The sequence below is a fragment of the Mastomys coucha genome, unplaced genomic scaffold (genome assembly GCF_008632895.1).
Source record: "Mastomys coucha isolate ucsf_1 unplaced genomic scaffold, UCSF_Mcou_1 pScaffold14, whole genome shotgun sequence".
Taxonomy (NCBI): Eukaryota; Metazoa; Chordata; class Mammalia; order Rodentia; family Muridae; genus Mastomys; species Mastomys coucha.
Window position 1 is genome coordinate 98317169 of NW_022196896.1, and position 19690 is coordinate 98336858.

The 19690-nt window shown below is 41.7% G+C and overlaps 1 protein-coding gene across 19 annotated transcripts in view; it reads left to right on the plus strand.

The window, feature by feature from the left end:
- Tmem169 (transmembrane protein 169) overlaps positions 1 to 14152 on the plus strand; it is a 25076-nt gene extending 10924 nt beyond the window's left edge. For 12 of the 19 annotated variants that reach the window (XM_031367883.1, XM_031367887.1, XM_031367877.1 and 9 more), the window contains 3 exons: positions 8307 to 8430; positions 8751 to 9149; positions 11786 to 14152. In XM_031367883.1, the coding sequence (XP_031223743.1) occupies positions 8879 to 9149; positions 11786 to 12408 (894 nt within the window). In that variant the 5' untranslated portion in view covers positions 8307 to 8430; positions 8751 to 8878 and the 3' untranslated portion in view covers positions 12409 to 14152. The remainder of the gene's footprint in view (positions 1 to 8306; positions 8431 to 8750; positions 9150 to 11785) is intronic. The other 7 variants (XM_031367890.1, XM_031367892.1, XM_031367885.1 and 4 more) reach the window with 3 other exon arrangements.
- The last annotated feature ends 5538 nt before the right edge of the window (positions 14153 to 19690 follow it).

Genomic DNA, 19690 nt, shown 5'->3' on the forward strand with positions numbered 1-19690 from the left:
TGTAGGCAGTGGTTGTAAGGGAGGTGGTCAGCCAGAGTGGCTGTAGGCAGTGGTTGTAAGGGAGGTGGCACAGCACAGTACGGGAGAGTGATGTTAGGGGAAGCTATGCTCTACATGTCTTTGGGCTATGTGGAAGGTCTGCATTTCATTTTATAGTAATGGGTTTTAGGCAAACAAAATAAAACAAAGCAAAAAAAACATGATTTTATTCAGCTTTTCCCAAGATCTTTCTTTCATTGTGAATACAAAGTCTCACTAAATAACCCAGGATGGCCTCAAACTCATGATTCCTCTGCTTCAGCCTCTTAAACTCTGGAATTTCAGATGTGTGCTACCATACCTGGCTCCAAAAATCTCTTTTAATGATGAACTGAAGGTCTGACGAAGTCATCAAGTTTAGAAGCCAATGGCTTAAACCATTTTTTTTTCTAAGCATGAGTCCTAGAGTATAAATATATTCTTTACCATCTCTTGAACCCTTGGATGACCAAGAGTCTAGTTTGAGGTTAATGTTCTGCAGGCAATGCTGGTTCTTTACCATCTCTTAACCCTGGATGACCAAGAGTCCAGTTCGAGGTTAATATTCTGCAGGGCAATGTTGGTTAGTAGACTTTGGCCTGGGAGTAGAGTTAGAGGATAGGCAAAGCCTGATCTAGAAAGGAGAACAAAGTTGTGTTTCTTCTCTTGATCCTATTAATTAAAGTTTTGGGAACTTGGCAGATTGGTTTTACTCTGTCTTATAGAATCCAAAATGCAAGAGAGAGAGATTCAGAACCCATTTCCCACACCAAGCACCACAGCATTTTATGTGTACAAAAGTCAGAAAGAAGCTGGGAGGTGGTGGCACACACCTTTAATCCCAGCACTTGGGAAGCAGAGGCAGGTGGATTTCTGAGTTCGAGGCCAGCCTGGTCTACAGAGTGAGTTCTAGGACAGCCAGGGCTACACAGAGAAACCCTGTCTCGAAAAATATAGCTGCCAGCAGCTACGCAAACCAGTTTCCTGAAAGAGAGGCAGAGGTCTGGGGGGAAAATAGGGGAATCGGACTATGAGAGAAATAACCATGCCAAGTCAAAGGGTTCCGATCAAGGTCCAATGTGTATTTCAGAATCTGAGAATATATAGGCAGGGAAACCCATCCCCCAGTAAGCCAGGATTTTGTGACCTCATTAACAACCATCTTGTTGTTCTGTCAGGTGAGACAGCTCAGTGAAGTGTGGCTCCTAGAGGGAACTTCAGGAGAGGCAGAGAAGTCGAAGGACAAAAGGGCTTTCTTTAATCTCAGGAACTCCACCCAAGTGGGCTAGCTGTTCTGTGGCAAGGACAAGGTCTGGTTCAGCCCACTTGAAGTTGGGGGAGGTCACAGTTCCTTCATTTTTATTTATTAAAATTAACTGGACTGGGGCATAAAATATACTTATTCACCATAGTCCTGCCTGGGACTTATGGTGGCTGGCAGCCTGGTCTGTCTTAGGACTGGATCTACTGGTCTCTCTCTTACCTGTCTCAGAAACCACATGCAGCCTTTTTGTGTTTATTTGAACAAACAGGGCCTTTTATTGTTTATTATTAATAAACATGGCCTCTTGGCACATGACTCTGTCTTAGGTTGATGAGGGTTATAGATCCAGTGGGACGTCTGTGACTGCAGGCCCTCATAGCACACCTTTTTCCCATACAGACCAAGCCACAATATGCATTAATGCTTTTCTCCATCATGATGAATAACTGCCATGTTAGAGTCTCTCTGAAGTCGAGCCTGCATGTCTGTAATAAACCTGATTGAGATACAAGGTCAAAAGTTTAAAAGCAACAAGAGTAACATAATCTGTGAGGATGTCCTAGGCACACAATTCATTTGCAAATCAGCAACGCTCAGACTCAAGGTCTGACCTCCTGGTGTGGGGGAAGTGGCTCTGAGAATCACAAAGGAACTGTAAACTCTCAGGAAATTACTGGAGGCTATTTTGCTGGCTAAAAAAATTTTAGCCATTATTTTAGATGAAAACATGTTTACTAAAAGGACTCTGGACCTGCATCCATTTGATGAACCAATCTTTCAGGCAGCCATCACGCTCTGTCTTCTTTTTTGAGAAGATACAAATAGAGCCTCTTCCCCATATTAAAATGGGGTCTGGACTATTCCACGTGTTAGTAAGTGGATCTCACCATTTCACCATGGCATATGAACTGGAAGTGCATGGATGCCAGTGGCAGTCCGCAGCAGGCTGACCTTTAGCACCAGTTTGCAAAAATTTTAAAACACGTAAAAAGCAATATATGCTTTTGGTAACTTTGGAGGGTATGATTCCCCCTCCTTTTATTATTAAAAACCAAATTTTCAGAGTGCGAAGTGCACATTGAAGAATTCATTGTCTCTGAGAATTATAAGTTATCTCAGTAATATGGGTAACATTAAATTGTTGACAAAACATTTCAAATGCTTGACTGTAATAGTCAGTTCCATAATCTGTTCTACTCTGATTAGGAACATCAACTATAGAAATATAATGCAGGCAATAGCCACAATTTTTGTTGCTTTTTATGTTAATTGCAACTAGAAAGCCTGAAAAGGTATCAATAGTCACATGTATATATTTTATTTTTATTTATTTTCTTTTTTTCTCTCTCTCTCTCTTTTTTTTTTTTTTGGTTTTTCCAGACAGGGTTTCTCTGTATAGCCCTGGCTGTCCTGGAACTCAGTCTGTAGAGCAGGCTGGCCTGGAACTCAGAAATCTTCCTGCCTCTGGTTCCCAAGCGCTGGGATTAAAGGCATGTGCCACCACTGCCCGGCTATTTTTAATTTTTAAATCAAAATTATTTTTTAAAAATGCCAAATTATTATAAACAATTATAAGCTGTGATATATACCTATACATATATACATATACATATATATATGTATATATAGGCTATCAATATACAAATTAAAGCTTGATTTTAGCACCTTAAAAATAGTGACTACAGCATGTAGTTTAATTATTTGTGCTGGGTAGGGGAAAGTTCATGACACTAAACACGTGACTTACATATAATTCTCTCCCATAGAAGGGCTGTGTATATACATATATATATATGTATGCACATATATACATATATATTTATGAGATGTATACATAAATTTATAGGAAATATAAAAGCATGCATTTAAGCAAATTTTAACAATTTGTCTTTTGGATAACAATTATTATTTTTGCTTAAAATTTTTACTATGTAATAAGCTAAATGTCAATAAATATTTTGCAATAACCAGTTTAATTGCTGTTTGAAGCAAGAAATAGATGTCTCATCTGGTTTTTAAGAGATTCTTTTTAAAAAATATATTCATGATTTTATCAAATATTTCTTTATTTATATAATAACAACTTCATAATATGCTGTTAAAACTTTACTTTGGATATGAGAAAAGATGAATCTATATTAATACTCTCTTTTGCCAAAGAATTGTGGGCACACTGAGTAACAAAAACCAAACATTTGATTACAATTGACAGCAATTGTTTACAGAAACTTCTTTTACTTTCTGCAAAAGCTCTTTGTCTCTCACCAGTTACTTTGTATTCCCTTTGGCAAAGGCGTAAACCTTGTGATGAGCTTAAGGCAAGACCTTAGACAAAAGCAATTTGAAGTAAGCAATTCATCTTTTCTTTCTTGATATAACTTTCTTGATATAACTGCCCAAATATTGAATAAGATATTTCCTCTGTAACTACTCGTTTTTAAAGCTCATGGTATGAGAGCAAAGGTAGTAAAATTTTCTATTAGAGGGATTAGATATTAATCAACTTAGAGTGAAAAATTCAAAGCCCTAGCCTCTTGTACTGAAGCAGAGACAAAAAAAATTATACATAATGTAAGGCTATTAGCCATTTTTAAAGGCAAAATTTTCTAATTATTACAAACTCACTAGAAGCAAAGCCTTTAAAGTTACCAGGATGTAGAGGGAAAAACAACCTTTTAAATACACAATAACTCTTATATGAAGTAGGTGGCCAGATTCTAATACCTCTATAAATTTTATAGCCTCGTTGACCTTCACAAATCTTGATTTTTAAACTTTATTTTGAACAACACATGAATAGATCTGAAATAATGTTGTTTTGTCTTAAAATAATTCCCCAGAGGCAAGCAAAGTTGAGGCCTCTCTAAGCAGGGTTTACAAAACAAAAGAAATGTCACACATACCTCGATTTGCATTATCTCAAATGTGAATATTTTTACTCTGAGTATACTACCCGAGTTTTGGCCTCAAGATTACACCTCCTGCAGTGAGGACAGATTCTGGAGGAGCAATTCCACTGTCCTTCTCTAAATTTTTTTAACAGTCTTTCTTAAGCTGATTTATACTTAAAACATTCCTATAGTCTTGGTGCTTGAGAAAGCATCGTTTGTATGTACTGTGATCTCCTGTAAGGCCAACACAGCTAGAATCTGATTGCATGAGGGTCTAATTTCCACACAAAGACGAATATATCTAGATAAATCTGTCTTTGCTTTGTATGGCTAGATGGCCGCAGAGAACTGCATTAGCATTCTCATGAGACAATTGTGTGACAAAGGGAACCCCTTTATGAGAGTCTCTGAAATTTTTACTAGCTGTTTTTATTTAATAAATTTTCGCTGAGATCTCTTTTTTTTTTTTTAACCTTGGGGGGTAAAATTTTTCTTTTACCACTGTATCCAATAAATTTTATGTAAAAGGAGCCCATACTGGCCACTATTGTCTTTAACTATTATTACTCTTGCAATTATCTTAATTACTAAATATAGGTGAGTTAAGAATCTTGAGCTTTCTATCAAACTGCAAACTGCAGCCATTGGAATACTGACAACTTTAACCATACCTTTTAACTTTTTTTGTAATATTAAGGCATAACCATAACTTTTTGGAGAACAAAACCCAATTCTTAAAGAATCTATTTTCCTTAAAATCAATACCAAAGTATTACTCTCAAGTTACAAAATTTGGTCATCTATTATTATATATAAATGTATGATAGTGCAATCTTTAATGCTTCAATAGAGACATTGTTTTGAATCGTATCTCTTATACATATAGTTTCTAAGATAAGAATTAAATAAAATATTATCTCAATTTAGAAGTACCTTAGTTTCTAGGTTTCTTGGCTGGCTCATGCCACGTGAAGTTGTTAAAAATGATTCCAACCCTGAGTTACCAGTTTTAAGCTTAACTTTCTGTTACCAAAGTTACAACTTTTCACCATATCCAATAACTTATAAGCCAATAATCTTGGGAAGCATATTTATACACCTTTAAGACTAGTCAGAAACCAAATGAAGCAGCTACACAAATCTTATAAATGCAGACCAATCAAGGAATTTTTATTTATCTTAGCTAAAATTTTAAGAGAAAAAGCACTTTGTTATTTATTGAACCCAATAATCACAACTGCAGAGGTTTTTTTTAGGAAGAAACAACTGTTAGCTTCTTTGTCTTAGGAATTAAGCTGTTGATGCTTTCTTAAAAGCAGCTTTCAGCAGAACTTCCATTTGCTGTTTTTTCCTCCTGGCTAAATGTGGGGTGCAACTTAAATCAGCCTCTGCTGTGTACCCTGAGATTGAATCAGGAGATGGATAGCCAGCAGATAAGGTTTTTAAACATTTTTTTCTTTTTAACCTGAAACATAGAATGACAATCATTCAGACCACAAGTCAAAAACAGACATAAATTGACATGTAGACAGATCAGGGAACTGACTATAACACAGAGAAGGTAGAAGATTTGATGTAATCAAGACCAGGGATTTCTCCTGTATGAGCCATAGAGAGAGGAAGACGTCTCTTTGTCTCTAGGATAGCTCTGAAATCCATTTTCTTTCTCTTTTGATCTTTCTTTCTCATGTCATTTGTTTGTATCCCTCTACTTTATATATTATATGTATATATTATATGCATATATGTGTGTATATATATACACATATATGTATGTACACATATATATTGTGTATATATGTATATTGTTTTGTTTTTGTATTTTACCATTTTTATTTTATTTATGCCCTATTCCTCTCACCTAATGTAGTTCTTTAACTACGGACAGTTGCCTATTTGAAGTTTCCTATCCTAATCGTTTCTGTCAACCCCTAAGTGAGATCATCATCTGGCCAGTGCTGTCTCAGCTTAGCCGGTATCCTCCTGCACCTACAGCAACACTTCCAAAAGATGAAATTTTAAGACTAGCGCTAGTGTCAATACTCTAAGTTGCTTACCATGCGGGATGGTATACCATTTTCTTCCGTTTTCTGCGGAGCTCCGCCCAAGGCAGTGCTGCTCCCTGACAATCCTCTCCTGTTCAAGCCCCACGTTGGGTACCACGTGTAGCCGCCAGCAGCTATGCAAACTGAAAGAGAGGCAGGGGTCTGGGGGGAAAATAGAGGAATCGGACTGTGAGAAAAATAACCAGACCAAGTCAAAGGGTTCGGATCAAGGTCCAATGTGTATTTTAGGATCTGAGAATATATAGGCAGGAAAGCCCATCCCCCAGTAAGCCAGGATTTTGTGGCCTAATTAGCATCTTGTTGTTCTGTCTGGAAGGCAGGTGAAGAAGCTCAGCAGGGTGTGGCTTCTAGCAGGAACTTCACTTCAGGGAGAGGCAGAGAAGCAGCAGGACAAAAGGGCTTTCTTTAATCTCAGGAACTCCACCCAAGTGGGCTAGCTGCTCTGTGGCAAGGACAAGGTCCGGTTCATCCCTCTTGAACCGAAAAACCAACCAAACAAACAAACAAAGAAAAAAAAAAAACCTAACCAACCAAACAAATGCTCTTTCTTACTCACCCTGCCTCATTTCAGGTGTGGTGGCTGAAAATTCCACTAGATGGCTCTGCTATAGGCAAAGAGATGTTGAAGACCCAATTGTAGGAACAGGAAGATTTGAACAGATTCCTATTCAATGATTTTAAAGAATGACTTTTAAAATTGCATCGAATATTGCTATTATGAGGTTTTTAAAAAATTGTGGGAGTGTGAGTGTGTGTGTGTGTGTGTGTGTGTGTGTGTGTGTGTGAGAGAGAGAGAGAGAGAGAGAGAGAGAGAGAGAGAGAGAGAGAGAGAGAGAGGAGAGTTGTATATGGCAGAGGACAGCTTTAGGGATGTTAGTTCTCTATTGCACCATGATGTATTCCAGAGATCCAACTCAGATCAGGCTCAGTGGTGCCTTTACCTGCTGAGCCATCTTCTAGTCCTGTTGTGAATTTGTCTAATTTTAATTTTTAAAAGACTGAAACAGTATTTTTGCTTGTTTTTTGTTTTTTCGAGACAGGGCTTTTCTGTGTAGCCCTGGCTGTCCTGGAATTCACACTGTAGACCAGGCTGGCCTTGAACTTAGAGATGAACCTGCCTCTGCCTCCTACACTGGGACTAAAGGCATGTGCTACCACCTCCTGGCTCTGAAATTGTATTTTAAATAACCATTTATCTATCTATCTCTCTATCTATTGTGTTTGTGTGTGTGTGTGTGTGTGTGTGTGTGCGCACGCACACATGCCTATGGCAAATGCATGGAGGTCAGAGAATAACTGGTTGTCAGGCTTGACAACAAGCTCCCTTCCCGCTGAACCATCTCACCAGCCCTCTGTTGTGACTTACTGTTGAAACTAGGTGATGACTGTCAGGAAGACACATTTACTACATCTTCCTTCTATGTAACTTTGGCATCTTCTATAATAAAACGTTCCCCCTTATAAGAGTTTGAAACTTACCATAATGATGTGGGTTTTTTTTTCCCCCTTTGAGTAACTGGTTGCCTACATATGATAGGCTGGGTGTTGCTAATGTTCACTCTGCAGCTGCAGCAGCACAGGAGTCCTTGGGAATGGCTCAAGCTCAAAAATGGATTGCAGGCTCCTGAGAGGTCGGCTGGGTTTAAGTCAGAGCTCATCTGTCTTGGTGTGTCAAGCTCATCCTCTCTTAGTGTGCCTTGGCTTGGTATTGTAAGCCCCAGATAAGGCCTTCTAATTTTCTCCCAGAACAGCAGTTTTCAATACGTGGATCTTGACCCCTTTGGGGGTCAAACAACCCTTTCATAGGAGTCTTACAACAGTTATCCTGCATATCAGATATTTGTATCACGATTCATAACCATAGCAAAACTACAGTTTTGAAATAGTAACGGAAATAATTTTATGGTTGGGGGGGTTCACCACAACATAAACTGTATTGAAGGGTTATAGCATTTTGCAAGGTTGAGAACCACTGGCCTAGAAAATCAATGTTAGCCCAAGTTAGCTTGTAAACATACGTCGTGTGCCCACGTTTTCTCTAAAAGATGCTCTACCCTTCCTTTCTAGCTTAGTTGCAGTACAAAAGAATGTTCTACAGTGTTGAGAGTGAAAGCAACCCAGATTCCTGAAACTTCATGAGGTGTGTTGTACCAGGAGTCCGGTTCTTCCACAGCAAGGTAGACACGGTTAGGTTAGTAAGGTTTCCCTACTCCCATCTGGGTATTGTTGGAAATGTATTCTTGGTAGTCAGAAGTCCAAAGTACTAGCCCCACCTATGATGAGAGGAAGATTGGGTTTAACTCTTCCCTGCCTGTGGACCTCCTTGCTAACTTTCTCATGCTCTGCACCCTTTAACTGGACTGAGGAGGTTTACATAATAACACCTATTTATTTCGTATCTGTTACTGAAAGAGGATTTCTATGGGTCCCTCCCTCCTACACTGATTTCCCAATCTCTCTCCAGCCTGTCCTCTCTGGTTCTAGCTGATGCCTTGGCTTTCTGTCTTTCAGGTCGCAGGCATCCTCAGGGGCATGTCTGCATAGTCCTTCCCGGATAGAAGCTGTGTGATGTACGGTGCTTGAGTTTGTGCAAACAAGTCAGACTCTTCTGTAAAGTAAGCTCAGCTCTCGGGCCTAGGATGGAGGAGTCGGCACCGGTGGAAAGCCAGAGCCAGCTCCCCAGCCCCCACCATGGCTCACTGAGGAGGGCAGTGGCCGCTGTCCTGGCCCTGGATGGGGAATCCACATTGGGCCGCAGGAAGAAGAGGAGGAAAGACTCTCGCCCAGAATCCATCATCATCTACCGGTCAGATAATGAGAAGACAGATGAGGAGCCTGAAGAATCTGAAGGTGGAGATCGGCCTAAGGAGGAAGAGGGGGAGGACTTCCTGGACTATCCTGGAGATGATGGTGAGTCTTTTGGGAGCCCCTTGTTCAAAGTCATAGGAAGAAAACCAAAGCGGGGTCCGCCCTTCAGTGGGCACCTGCTTTCTGGCCTTTTCTTTCTGATAATGCATATCTTGAGGGGTTGCTGTGTTCACTCATTAAACTGACAGTAGTTACTTAGAGCCTGCAGTGCTCTAGTCTAGATGGGATGGGATCTCTACTCTTTTACAACTGCTGGTGTCAGAGAGTGGTTTTATAGGCTCATTACATTAACATAAATAAAGAACAACAGTCGTCACCTTTCATAATAATTATGAACATGCAGCCAGGTGAGGTAGATTACACCTACAATCCCAGCACTTGGGAAACTGAGGCAGGAGGATCATGAATTGGATGCCATCCTTGGCTATACAGTGAGACCATGTCTCAACAAACAAAACAAAACAAAACAAAACAAAATGTAAAACCAAAAAATAAAAAAAGAAAAGAAAAAGAAAATCAGGAAACTGTTTTAAGTTTTGAAATCAGTGAGATACAATATTCCTTCACATTTGGGAATGTCAAGATTTGTGTGAAATATGATAGTATTATTATGTGGAACTAGATGATGCTCTCATACTCCTCAGGCACCGATTAAAGTCATATCAACCACACTCTAAGGAACTGGTCAATATTTATGAAGAGCCACAGTATACATACCACGTGTCACAGAAATTCTTAGGATCTCCACCATGAAATTTATATCTGTGTCCTCCACGTTTAAGAATATTTGCTGCGCTGGGCAGTGGTGGCGCACGCCTTTAATCCCAGCACTTGGGAGGCAGAGGCAGGCGGATTTCTGAGTTCGAGGCCAGCCTGGTCTACAGACTGAGTTCCAGGACAGCCAGGGCTATACAGAGAAACCCTGTCTCGAAAACAAAAAACAAAAACAAAAACAAAATGAAACAAAAAGAATACTTGCTGTTGGGGCTAGAGAGATGGCTCAGCGGTTAAGAGCATTCACTGCTTTTCCAGAGGTCCTGAGTTCAATTCCCAGCAATCACATGGTGGCTCACAACCATCTGTAATGGGATCCGATGCTCTCTTCTGGTGTGTCTGAAGACAGCAACAGTGTACTCATATAAATAAATAAATCTTAAAAAAAAAAATAATAATATTTGCTGCTATTAGGGAGCCTGTGGGTTATCTGTGTTAAGAACTGCCGTGCAATACTAGATAGGCCTATTCATGTAGAAGGATAGATGTTATGACTCATGCTCAGAGTAGACAACACAAGCAGTCTCTCTGTGCTCATCACTGAGCTTTTAGTCTGGGAAGACGAACAGTGAATATGACCTCAGGTGGTAACATTCATTCCAAAGACAACGAAACCTATAACAGTGGGGAGATGACCATTGGCAGAGGGTGGCGGGGATGGATTATGTGCCATAGAAAACCTCTCCAAAGAAGTGGCATTTGAACTCATCCAAGGAACACGAAGAAACCAGGTAAGAAAGCAGAGGGGTTTTGTGCGTTTTGTTTTAAAAACAGCAAGGGTCTTAGGGTAAGAACAACATTGGTCTATTGATGGTGAAAGGTGTTCCTGTTAGTGTGTGGATAGAACCAAGGGAGGAGGTGAAAGGTTAGCAAGAAAGCCTGGCGCATCTTTCAAGGGCACAGTGGAGGGCTGGGAACTTGTTTCTGAGCCAGTGGAAGTCAAGGGAGACTTTCAAGCAGAGCAGTCTTATTTTTTTAAACTATTTTAATTAAATACACACACACACACACATATGTGTGTGTGTGTGTGTGTGTGTGTGTGTGTGTGTGTGTCTTAGGGCTTCCATTGCTGTGAAGAGATACCACAATCAAGACAACTCTATAAAGGACAGTATTTAATTGGGGCTGGCTTACATTTCCAGAGATTTAGTCCATATTGTCATGGCAGGAAACATGGCACCGTCCTGGCAGACATAGTGCTAGAAGAGCCAAGACTTCTACATTTTGATCTGAAGGCAGCCGAGAGGAGACTGACTTCTGTAGGCAATCAGGAGGAGACTGGAATTCCATACTGGGTGGACCTCAGAGCTCACCCTCACAGTGACATACCTACTCCTACAAGGCCATACCTACTCCTACAAGGCCATACTTCCTAATAGTGCCATTCCCTGGGTGCCAAGCAGGAGTCTATGGGGCCAAACCTACTCAAAACCATCACGGTGTGTGTATGTGTGTGTGTATGTGTGTGTATAGATGTGTATAGTGACTGGATATTTATAGCTTAGACTTAACAGTTAGGTTGTCTATAGACATGAGACAACATGTTCCCTATCTCAGATAAACCCGGAACTAGGTGTGAGAAGAGAGGGGGTATACACATATATACATACACACATTTTATGCACAGGTCAATACTCATAAATAATGCCTTTATAACAGGATCATGATAAAGTGGTGAAGCCGTTCCTCACCAGTCCCCCTGTTACAGAGACTGTGTCAAGGCTGTGGTCCAGAAAAATGTAGAAACAATAGGAAGGACATGCTAATCTTGCTCACAGTTTTCTCAGGACCCCGCACTGTGGAGCCAGCAGTCAGCAGAGACTGTCTTCCACCGCCTCAGGACGGCACTAAGATGAACTGTGGATTCCCCAGTTCTTGATGCTCATCTCCTTTGTATGCTGCAGGTGTGTGGAACATGCCTCGGGACAGCCGCTATGTCACACTAACCGGGACCATCACTCGAGGGAAGAAAAAGGGTCAGATGGTGGATATCCACGTCACTCTGACAGAGAAGGAGCTGCAGGAGCTGACCAAACCCAAGGAGCTGTCAAGGGAAGCGGCACCAGAGGAGAGAAGGGCCTGCCAGGTGAGGGCAGACCAGGGGCCACATGTGGTCCTCTGGACGCTGGTCTGCCTGCCTGTGGTCTTTGTCCTCTCTTTTGTTGTGTCTTTCTACTATGGCACCATCACCTGGTACAACATCTTTCTTGTGTACAATGAAGAGAGGACCTTCTGGCATAAGATCTCCTGCTGCCCGTGCCTCATTCTCTTCTACCCAGTGCTCATCATGGCCATGGCCTCTTTGCTGGGGCTCTATGCCGCTGTGGTCCAGCTCTCATGGTCCTGGGCAGCATGGTGGCGAGCTGCCTGTGACATGGAAAAAGGCTTCTGTGGCTGGCTCTGCAGCAAGCTGGGTCTGGAGGACTGTTCTCCCTACAGCATTGTGGAACTGCTGGAGTCTGATAATATCTCGGGCAATCTCTCCAACAAGGACCCCATCCAGGAGGTAGAAACCTCTACCGTCTAGACCTCCAATGACTTCCTTCCCAGGCCCTCGTCTATAGTCACTCAACGGAATCTAGCAGTTCTTTCCTTACACTATCTAATCCCCTCTACAGTCCTGGGACATCCTAGCTCACACTGGTGTATCTCATCATCTTCATTAGTCCAAGATGATGGAAAACAGAAACTCGACTTGTGCCAAAGCGGTGCATCTGAAACACAAATGCTTCTTGACTCTTTGCCCTAAAATGATTGCTTATGTGTGATATGAAGATACATCGTAAATTCCTTCAGGGCCCCAAAGGTGTTATTGGTCTCTGTGACCCAGGGGAGTATGTGCCTAAATGTGACAGAAAGGATAAAGAGGCTCAGGGCTGACCAAATCCACAAAGAAAGTAGATGGGGATGGAGAAGCACATTTAGAGAGTTTGGCTACTAATCGAAAGACTGTGCATCACTGTATTTAGATAGAACTGCACATAACTAAAGCCACAGACATCGGTGAGCTAAACAAGAGAGAAATGTACTTCCTTCTTACACAGATGTCGGGAGGCAGACCATCCCAAGATCCTATGAAGTTTTCTGGGGTTTACTGGATGGGGGAATGTAGTCCTCGGTGCTCCTCAGTTTCTAAATGTTGACTACAACTCTGTCATAGTAATGGAGATGGAAAGGGGAGCATACTCCTGTTTAAGGAGGCTTTAAAAGTCCTCCTCCTCAGTATTTATTATATCTCATTGGCCACACTATAGTCACATGACCTCACAATCAAAGGATGCTGGGGAATGTAGTCTTTCACCTGGTTAACTCTATTCTTAGATGAAAACTGGGGTTATGTGAATTTGAGAAAAGAGGGATAGTGGCTATTGGGAAGTCGAGTATGAATCGACATTTTAGGGCAGTTATTTAGATATATCCAGAATCCCAGATTACAAATGCAGCTTTATTTATTTATTTGTTTATTCATATAGTTATTTTGTCTCTAGTCTTACATGGAGAGTTTATACATAGATCTGATTACATACACTATGCATATGCCTTAGATAGTAGTATCTCGTGTACTCGGCAGGTTTTGTCGAGTGGTTTCAGGGTTCTTTGGAAAGACCCTGTTCTTTTGGAAAGATAGGAGCATATAGTCACAGAACCACAGCACAATTCTTCCTGGAAAGGAAGGGGAACAGGGATTAACAATATTTAATCTATAAAGATGGAGAAGAGAGAGTGAGTACATCTTCTGAATGCTAACCCAGCAGGGATCAGTAGCTCAAAATACAAACCACAGTTAGCCTGTGGTTTCACCAAACCCAGGAGCCTTATTCACTCAGACCTTTATATCATGGAGCTTCTCTGACAGCGTTAGGAGCAATGTAACCGGAGAAATAACAACTTCGTTCTTAAGAGTATCCTGATTTCAAAATGCTGAGTCCTAAAAGGTAAGCGAGTTTTGGGGTTTGGATTCTTAAAACAAGTGATGATCATTATTTTATTTTATTTTTATTTTCTTGGTATGTATATCTCAGAAAGAAGTGCTCTGAAGCACTCAACGAACCAGAGGGGTTAATCAAACTCTCCCAAAGCCAGCCGGGGACATTTATTTAATGTATGGTGCTGAACTCCACTTTCAGAGAATTAAAAAGAAAATCCTGTTGTTAGTGTGATCAAAAAGAAAAGAAAACATGTCAAGTATTTTTAAGGATAACTGTGGTGCTTTCTGGTGCATTTCCAGAGATATGAATAATATAAATGAAAATAAAGACAATAAACTCTGATTAGCATTTATGTATTTTATTTTGGGGGCTCTCAAAAATAGCTCTGAATGCTATAATTTTCAGAAAAAAAAAAAAAGGTGAGTCTGTTGGCAGTCCTGTGGATGTGAATCTTTAAAAATCTTTGAAGGATGTGAGTGTTGCTGCATGTATGTAAGTGTACCACATGCATGGCTGTGTCTGAGGAAGTCAGGAGGGATTACAGCCCCCGGAACTGGAGTTGCAGGTGGTTGTGAGCTGCTATGCAGGTGCTGGGAACCAGACCCAGGCTCTCTTGGAGATGCCTGTAATTGCTGAACCATCTTTCCACATCCTTCTTTGAGAGCTTTATTCTCCCACCCTGGAATGCCAACCCAGGGCATTAGTTTAGAGTATTGAAAAGATTAATGGGCAACATAAAATTTCTTTCCTTTACCTCAATTTACTTACTTACTTGAGGCTTATTGAAACATGGACTTTAAAAGATAATATTTGATAAAAGCTGAAGGTGGGGCTGGCGAGATGGCTCAGCGGGTAAGCGCACTGACTGCTCTTCTGAAGGTCCTGAGTTCAAATCCCAGCAACCACATGGTGGCTCACAACCACCCATAATGAGATCTGACACCCTCTTCTGCTGTGTCTGAAGTCAGCTACAGTGTACTTATGTATAATAATAAAAATAAATCTTTAAAAAAAAAAAGCTGAAGGTGGCATCATAGCAATACAGTCGTGGTTAGGATTTTAATGATGTTACCAAACTGTTTATACACTGTTACTGCTGTCTGCCCCGAGCAGAAGGTTGCCATCTTTGTTCTAATGCTCCCATAGTGATCTCTTAGGTAGTGAAGCGGCCCTAGCTGGCCTGAGAGTGACAAACACGGCTCTGGCAGGCCTTGCTCTTTCCCCATTCCCTCTTCCTTTGTAAAAACCACTAGACAACATCCCTAAAGCTAGTCACCAACATCCATTTCCTTATTTGACCACTTCCTCCTCTTGAAACTGGCTACCAAAGTCCAACAGAACCCATGACAGACCAAAGTATGGATACCAGCAAAGTCCAACTTAGTGAACCAATTAGTTTTATTGGGGCTACTTACAGGAATATGGGTAAGAGGTCACTTACAGGAGCAGAAATGACAGGAGCAGAGATGGAGCTGCCTCACCAAAGTCCACCTCAGCATGGCTAACAGCTCACAAAGCAGGGAAACCGAGGAACACACTGCACAGCCTGCAGACGGTTCAGCAGGCTGGAGTGTCCTTTCCAAGTTGCTCAGTTGGTGTGCTCTTCTTGCAGGCAGCTTGCTTTCTCTGAGCATGGCCCTCAGTAATCTTTATTGTTTACTTTTGGGAGTGAGGGGCCTAGTGAATCTAGTCAGTTTCAGGGACTTCCTGAAGCTATTTTGAGTTATTTACTTTCTGTCTTAAGGGACTTCTCTGCTGGATGGATCTCAAAGGAAACTGCTACTTAACACACTTAGGAGTGATACCAACTTTAACTATTCCAGCAATTTAATTTACATTTTGAAGTAATTTTTGTCTTCTACTTTATTCATCATCCTGAGGGAAACACATGGCTCACAAAATTCAGTAGGATAGGTGTTACTTTTTAAAACAACTCTTATTTGTTGCAGGTTTGGGGTCATTCAGAGATTCATCAGTATGACTCAAGTTTTGGTTTTAGTAAATTAGAGGCGTTTTACTAAAAAGAGACTGGTCAGGACCAGCCCAGAGAGAGTTCTCTAGGTAAGGCCCCAGCTATTGTTAGCCAAAGGATTATGAAGGCAAACCCCACAAAGTTACTGTAAGGGAAAGTATCTGCTTAGGACCCCAAATGTTGGGGTCCAAAAACCCCTGGCATCTCAGTCTCCATCTTGTCCCTGGGCCATCATCTATTAACTAACACTCTTGTCTATTCCACTATCTTGCTTCGGTCCCTGTAATTGACTTGCGACATTTTACAATAGACAGCTTTCTTTCTGGACACCTTACAATGAGGACATTCCTCTCCAGACTTTTCACAATGAGGACACTCCTTTCCAGACATTTTTTGATGTGGACATTCCAGTTATGCTGATGTGTAACCAAACATTAATGCGGGTTTGGCCCATGTACCTGGGCAAATACCTTTGTGATCTGTAATTTTAAGTAGCCCCTTTCCCTAGAGTAAATTGAGACTTGATCAGAAAATTTTTTGTCTTGTCTCCTACCTTCGAATCTCCTGTTCCCAAATTTGTCGTTGAAGTTCCCTCTTCTTCAGAACCCTGTTGTTTAAGCCCTGCAGGTCGGGGCACCCCAAGACCACATTCTCAGCACAAAGGAGATTTATTTGCCCCAAAGGGACAGAGCATAGGGAATAAGAGACAAAGACAGGAGATAGAGAGCAAGGGAGAAGGGGGAATGCAACAAGGGAGAGTGAGGAGGGGTATTTATGGGGATAATGACTGACTGGATAGAGAGGAGATAGGAAAATGGCAGTTTATAAAGGTAAGAAGGGAGACCCATTTTAGAATGAAGTGTTTTTTAATTGGCCATGTTGATTAGGTGAGCCAAAGGGGGTCTTTTGATTGCTGGACTTAAGCACTTTTGATAGGTGGACCATGGTAGTCAGCCTCAGGAGGAGGAAGTGGGCAAATAAGGGAATAGGCAGTGAGGGCTGGCTTTAGGAATGTGATCTAATGACTTTTAGTAAGGCAGAGGGGATGAGAGAGAAGGGCAAGGCCTGCCAGAGCCATGCTTGTCACACTTGGGTTCACTGGAGTTCCTTCAGAGAGTGGCCATGTACTCTGTTACATTAATAATGTTCGTTCTTTTCCCCTTGATTAAAGAAAGCTTCTTGTTGGAGCAAGCAATGCTTAAAATCCATGCCTTTTCAGGACCATGGCCTTCTAACTGCCTGGAAGTGGATAGTTCTTGAGACTTCTATAAAGATCGTGTAGATACAAGCAAGGACAGCTATTAGCACCTCTTTTTATTTTTCCTAGGAAACAGACTTATATTGGAAGGGGTGTGTGTGTGTATGGAGAAGAGAGGGAATGAAGGAAGCAGAAGGAAGGGAGGGAGGGAAAATAGGGATGGAAAGAGGAGGAGGAGAGAGAAGGGGAAAGAGAAGAGGGAGAGAGGAAGAGAAAAGAGAGACTATCTGAGATAACTATGACATAGCTTGCAAACATCCTCTGTAGTAAGGCCCCAGTAACTCTAAATATGAACTATAATTAGAAATAATGTTTCAGTTTCAAAAACACTCCAAGTCTGAATAAAGCATGGAAGTGTCTGTCTAGACATCACTGTGTTTATTTTAAATTTATTTGTTTATTTTATGTGTATGAGTGTTTTACTTGTATGTATGTTTGTGTATCACATGGATGCCTGGTATCCTTAGAACCCAGAAGAGGTGTGGGATCTTCTGGAACAGGAGTTACAGATGACTGTGAGCTGTAATGTGGGTGCTGGGAACTGAACCCTGGTCCTGTGCAAGAGCAGCGAATGCACTTAACTGTTGAGCCATCTCTTGGTCCCTATCGGCTTCAGTTTTTAAACCTTCATTCTCTGAAGACTCCTTCAAGAATTCTCCAAATCATTTCGATTTTAGTGCCTGTTTCCTCTGTACCATTTCCTTTTTTTTTTTCTTTTCTTTTTCTTTTTTTGGTTTTTCAAGACAGGGTTTCTCTGTGTAGCCCTAGCTGTCCTGGAACTCACTCTGTAGACCAGGTTGGCCTCGAACTCAGAAATCCACCTGCCTCTGCCTCTCAGGTGCTGGGATTAAAGGCCTATCCCACCACTGCCCTGCTCTGTACCATTTTCAACAAAAGAGAATCTGATTGAACGTTTCCCACATGGAACAGAAGTTTGCAGACATTTCCCAGGTCTCTGGACCTTTTGTCCAACCACCTGCAACTTGTGAGTCATTTTTGTGTAGAAAACAGGCAGTTTCTGGGCAAGGTTCAGGACTGCTGGGCAATTTCCTTGAAAATGATTGGTGAACACGGTAATTGGTAATCGACAGCTTCCATTTCTAGAAAAGGGCGTCTTTCCCAGCCATAGACATTCCAGGTTAGCAGGAAATTCTTCCCAGAGGCTAAGGTGTTTTAACCACTTTGTAGAGTTATATATGCCTTTCCTACTTTTTCTTTCTTTCTTTTTAAAGATTTGTTTATTTGTTTTATGTGAGTACTCTGTAGCTGTCTTCAGACACACCAGAAGAGGGCATCGGATCCCATTACAGATGGTTGTGAGCCACCGTCTGGTTGCTGGGAATTGAACTCAGGACCTCTGGAGGAGCAGTCAGTGCTCTTAACCGCTGAGCTCTCTCTCCAGCCCCCTACTTTTTCTTTTAAATCGGAGAATTCTCACTCTTTTCTTTGGACGTTGATCCTAAGATCATTGTGTCCGTGGTTTTTCTTTAGTATCATGTTTAGAAGATCTTTAGAGGAGTTAAGTGACTCGTGGACTCATCTTACACAGGGGACTCTACAGAATGCCAATACAGTGCCAATTGCTAGCAGGAGAGACTGTTGTGATCTTAAAAAGAGAAAGAGTATAAGAATATGTTCTGGCTGGTCGGTGGTGGCGCACGCCTTTAATCCCAGCACTTGGGAGGCAGAGACAGGCGGATTTCTGAGTTCAAGGCCAGCCTGGTCTACAGAATGAGTTCCAGGACAGCCAAGACTATATAGAGAAATCCCGTCTCGAGAAGAAAAAAAAAAAAGAATATGTTCTGGCGGGGGTGGGGGAGGGGGAAGGGGGTGGTTCCCATGCCGAGGCATCCCTTCCCCCTGAGAGATCAGACACACACCAGTATAGTATAGAATAGAGTTTATTTGGGGCATGGGGAGGGGAGTTAAGAGAGTAGTAGAGGCAGAGAAAGACAGAGAAAAGGAGGGAGTAGAGAAATGGAGGCCGGCCAAGACCACGTGGGGAGGCCGGGAGGGGATAGGAAGAGAGAGGGAACGAGGGGTTGAGAGGCAAGAGCGTTAGAGAGCAAGAGAGAGAGGGGGGGGGGTCCAAGCAGCCATTTTATAGTGGGCCAAGCCTACCTAGCTGTTGCCAGGTAACTATGGGGCGGAGCATACGTGGCAGCTGCCAGGAACTGTGGGGGTGGAGTTTAGACAGAATACCAACTGGAATTATTATCAGTCGAGTAATAGCAACTATTTTTTCATTTTTGTTTTTAAAAATCGTGTATACATGCGGCTGCATGTGGGTATGTGCATTTGCGTGGAGGCCAGAAGAGGGCGTCAGATCCCACGGAACTGGAATTTTGAGTTGCCTGATGTAGGTGCTAGGCTTTGAAATACCCTTGCAAGAAACAGCACACATTCCTAACCTGTGACCCTTTTCCTTCAACCCGTTATTTACTATTAAATTTATTTATTTTAAATTTATGTATATACTTATTGTGATGTGTGGGACACGTGGAGGTCAGAGGGCAACTTGTGGAATTGGTTCTTTTTCTCCATCATGTGGGTGCCTGGGGTTTGAAATGGGGTCGTCGGGCTTGATGACAAACGCCTGAAATTGCTGAGCCATTTTTCCAGCGCAGTCCTGGCGCTTTAGCAGCTCAGA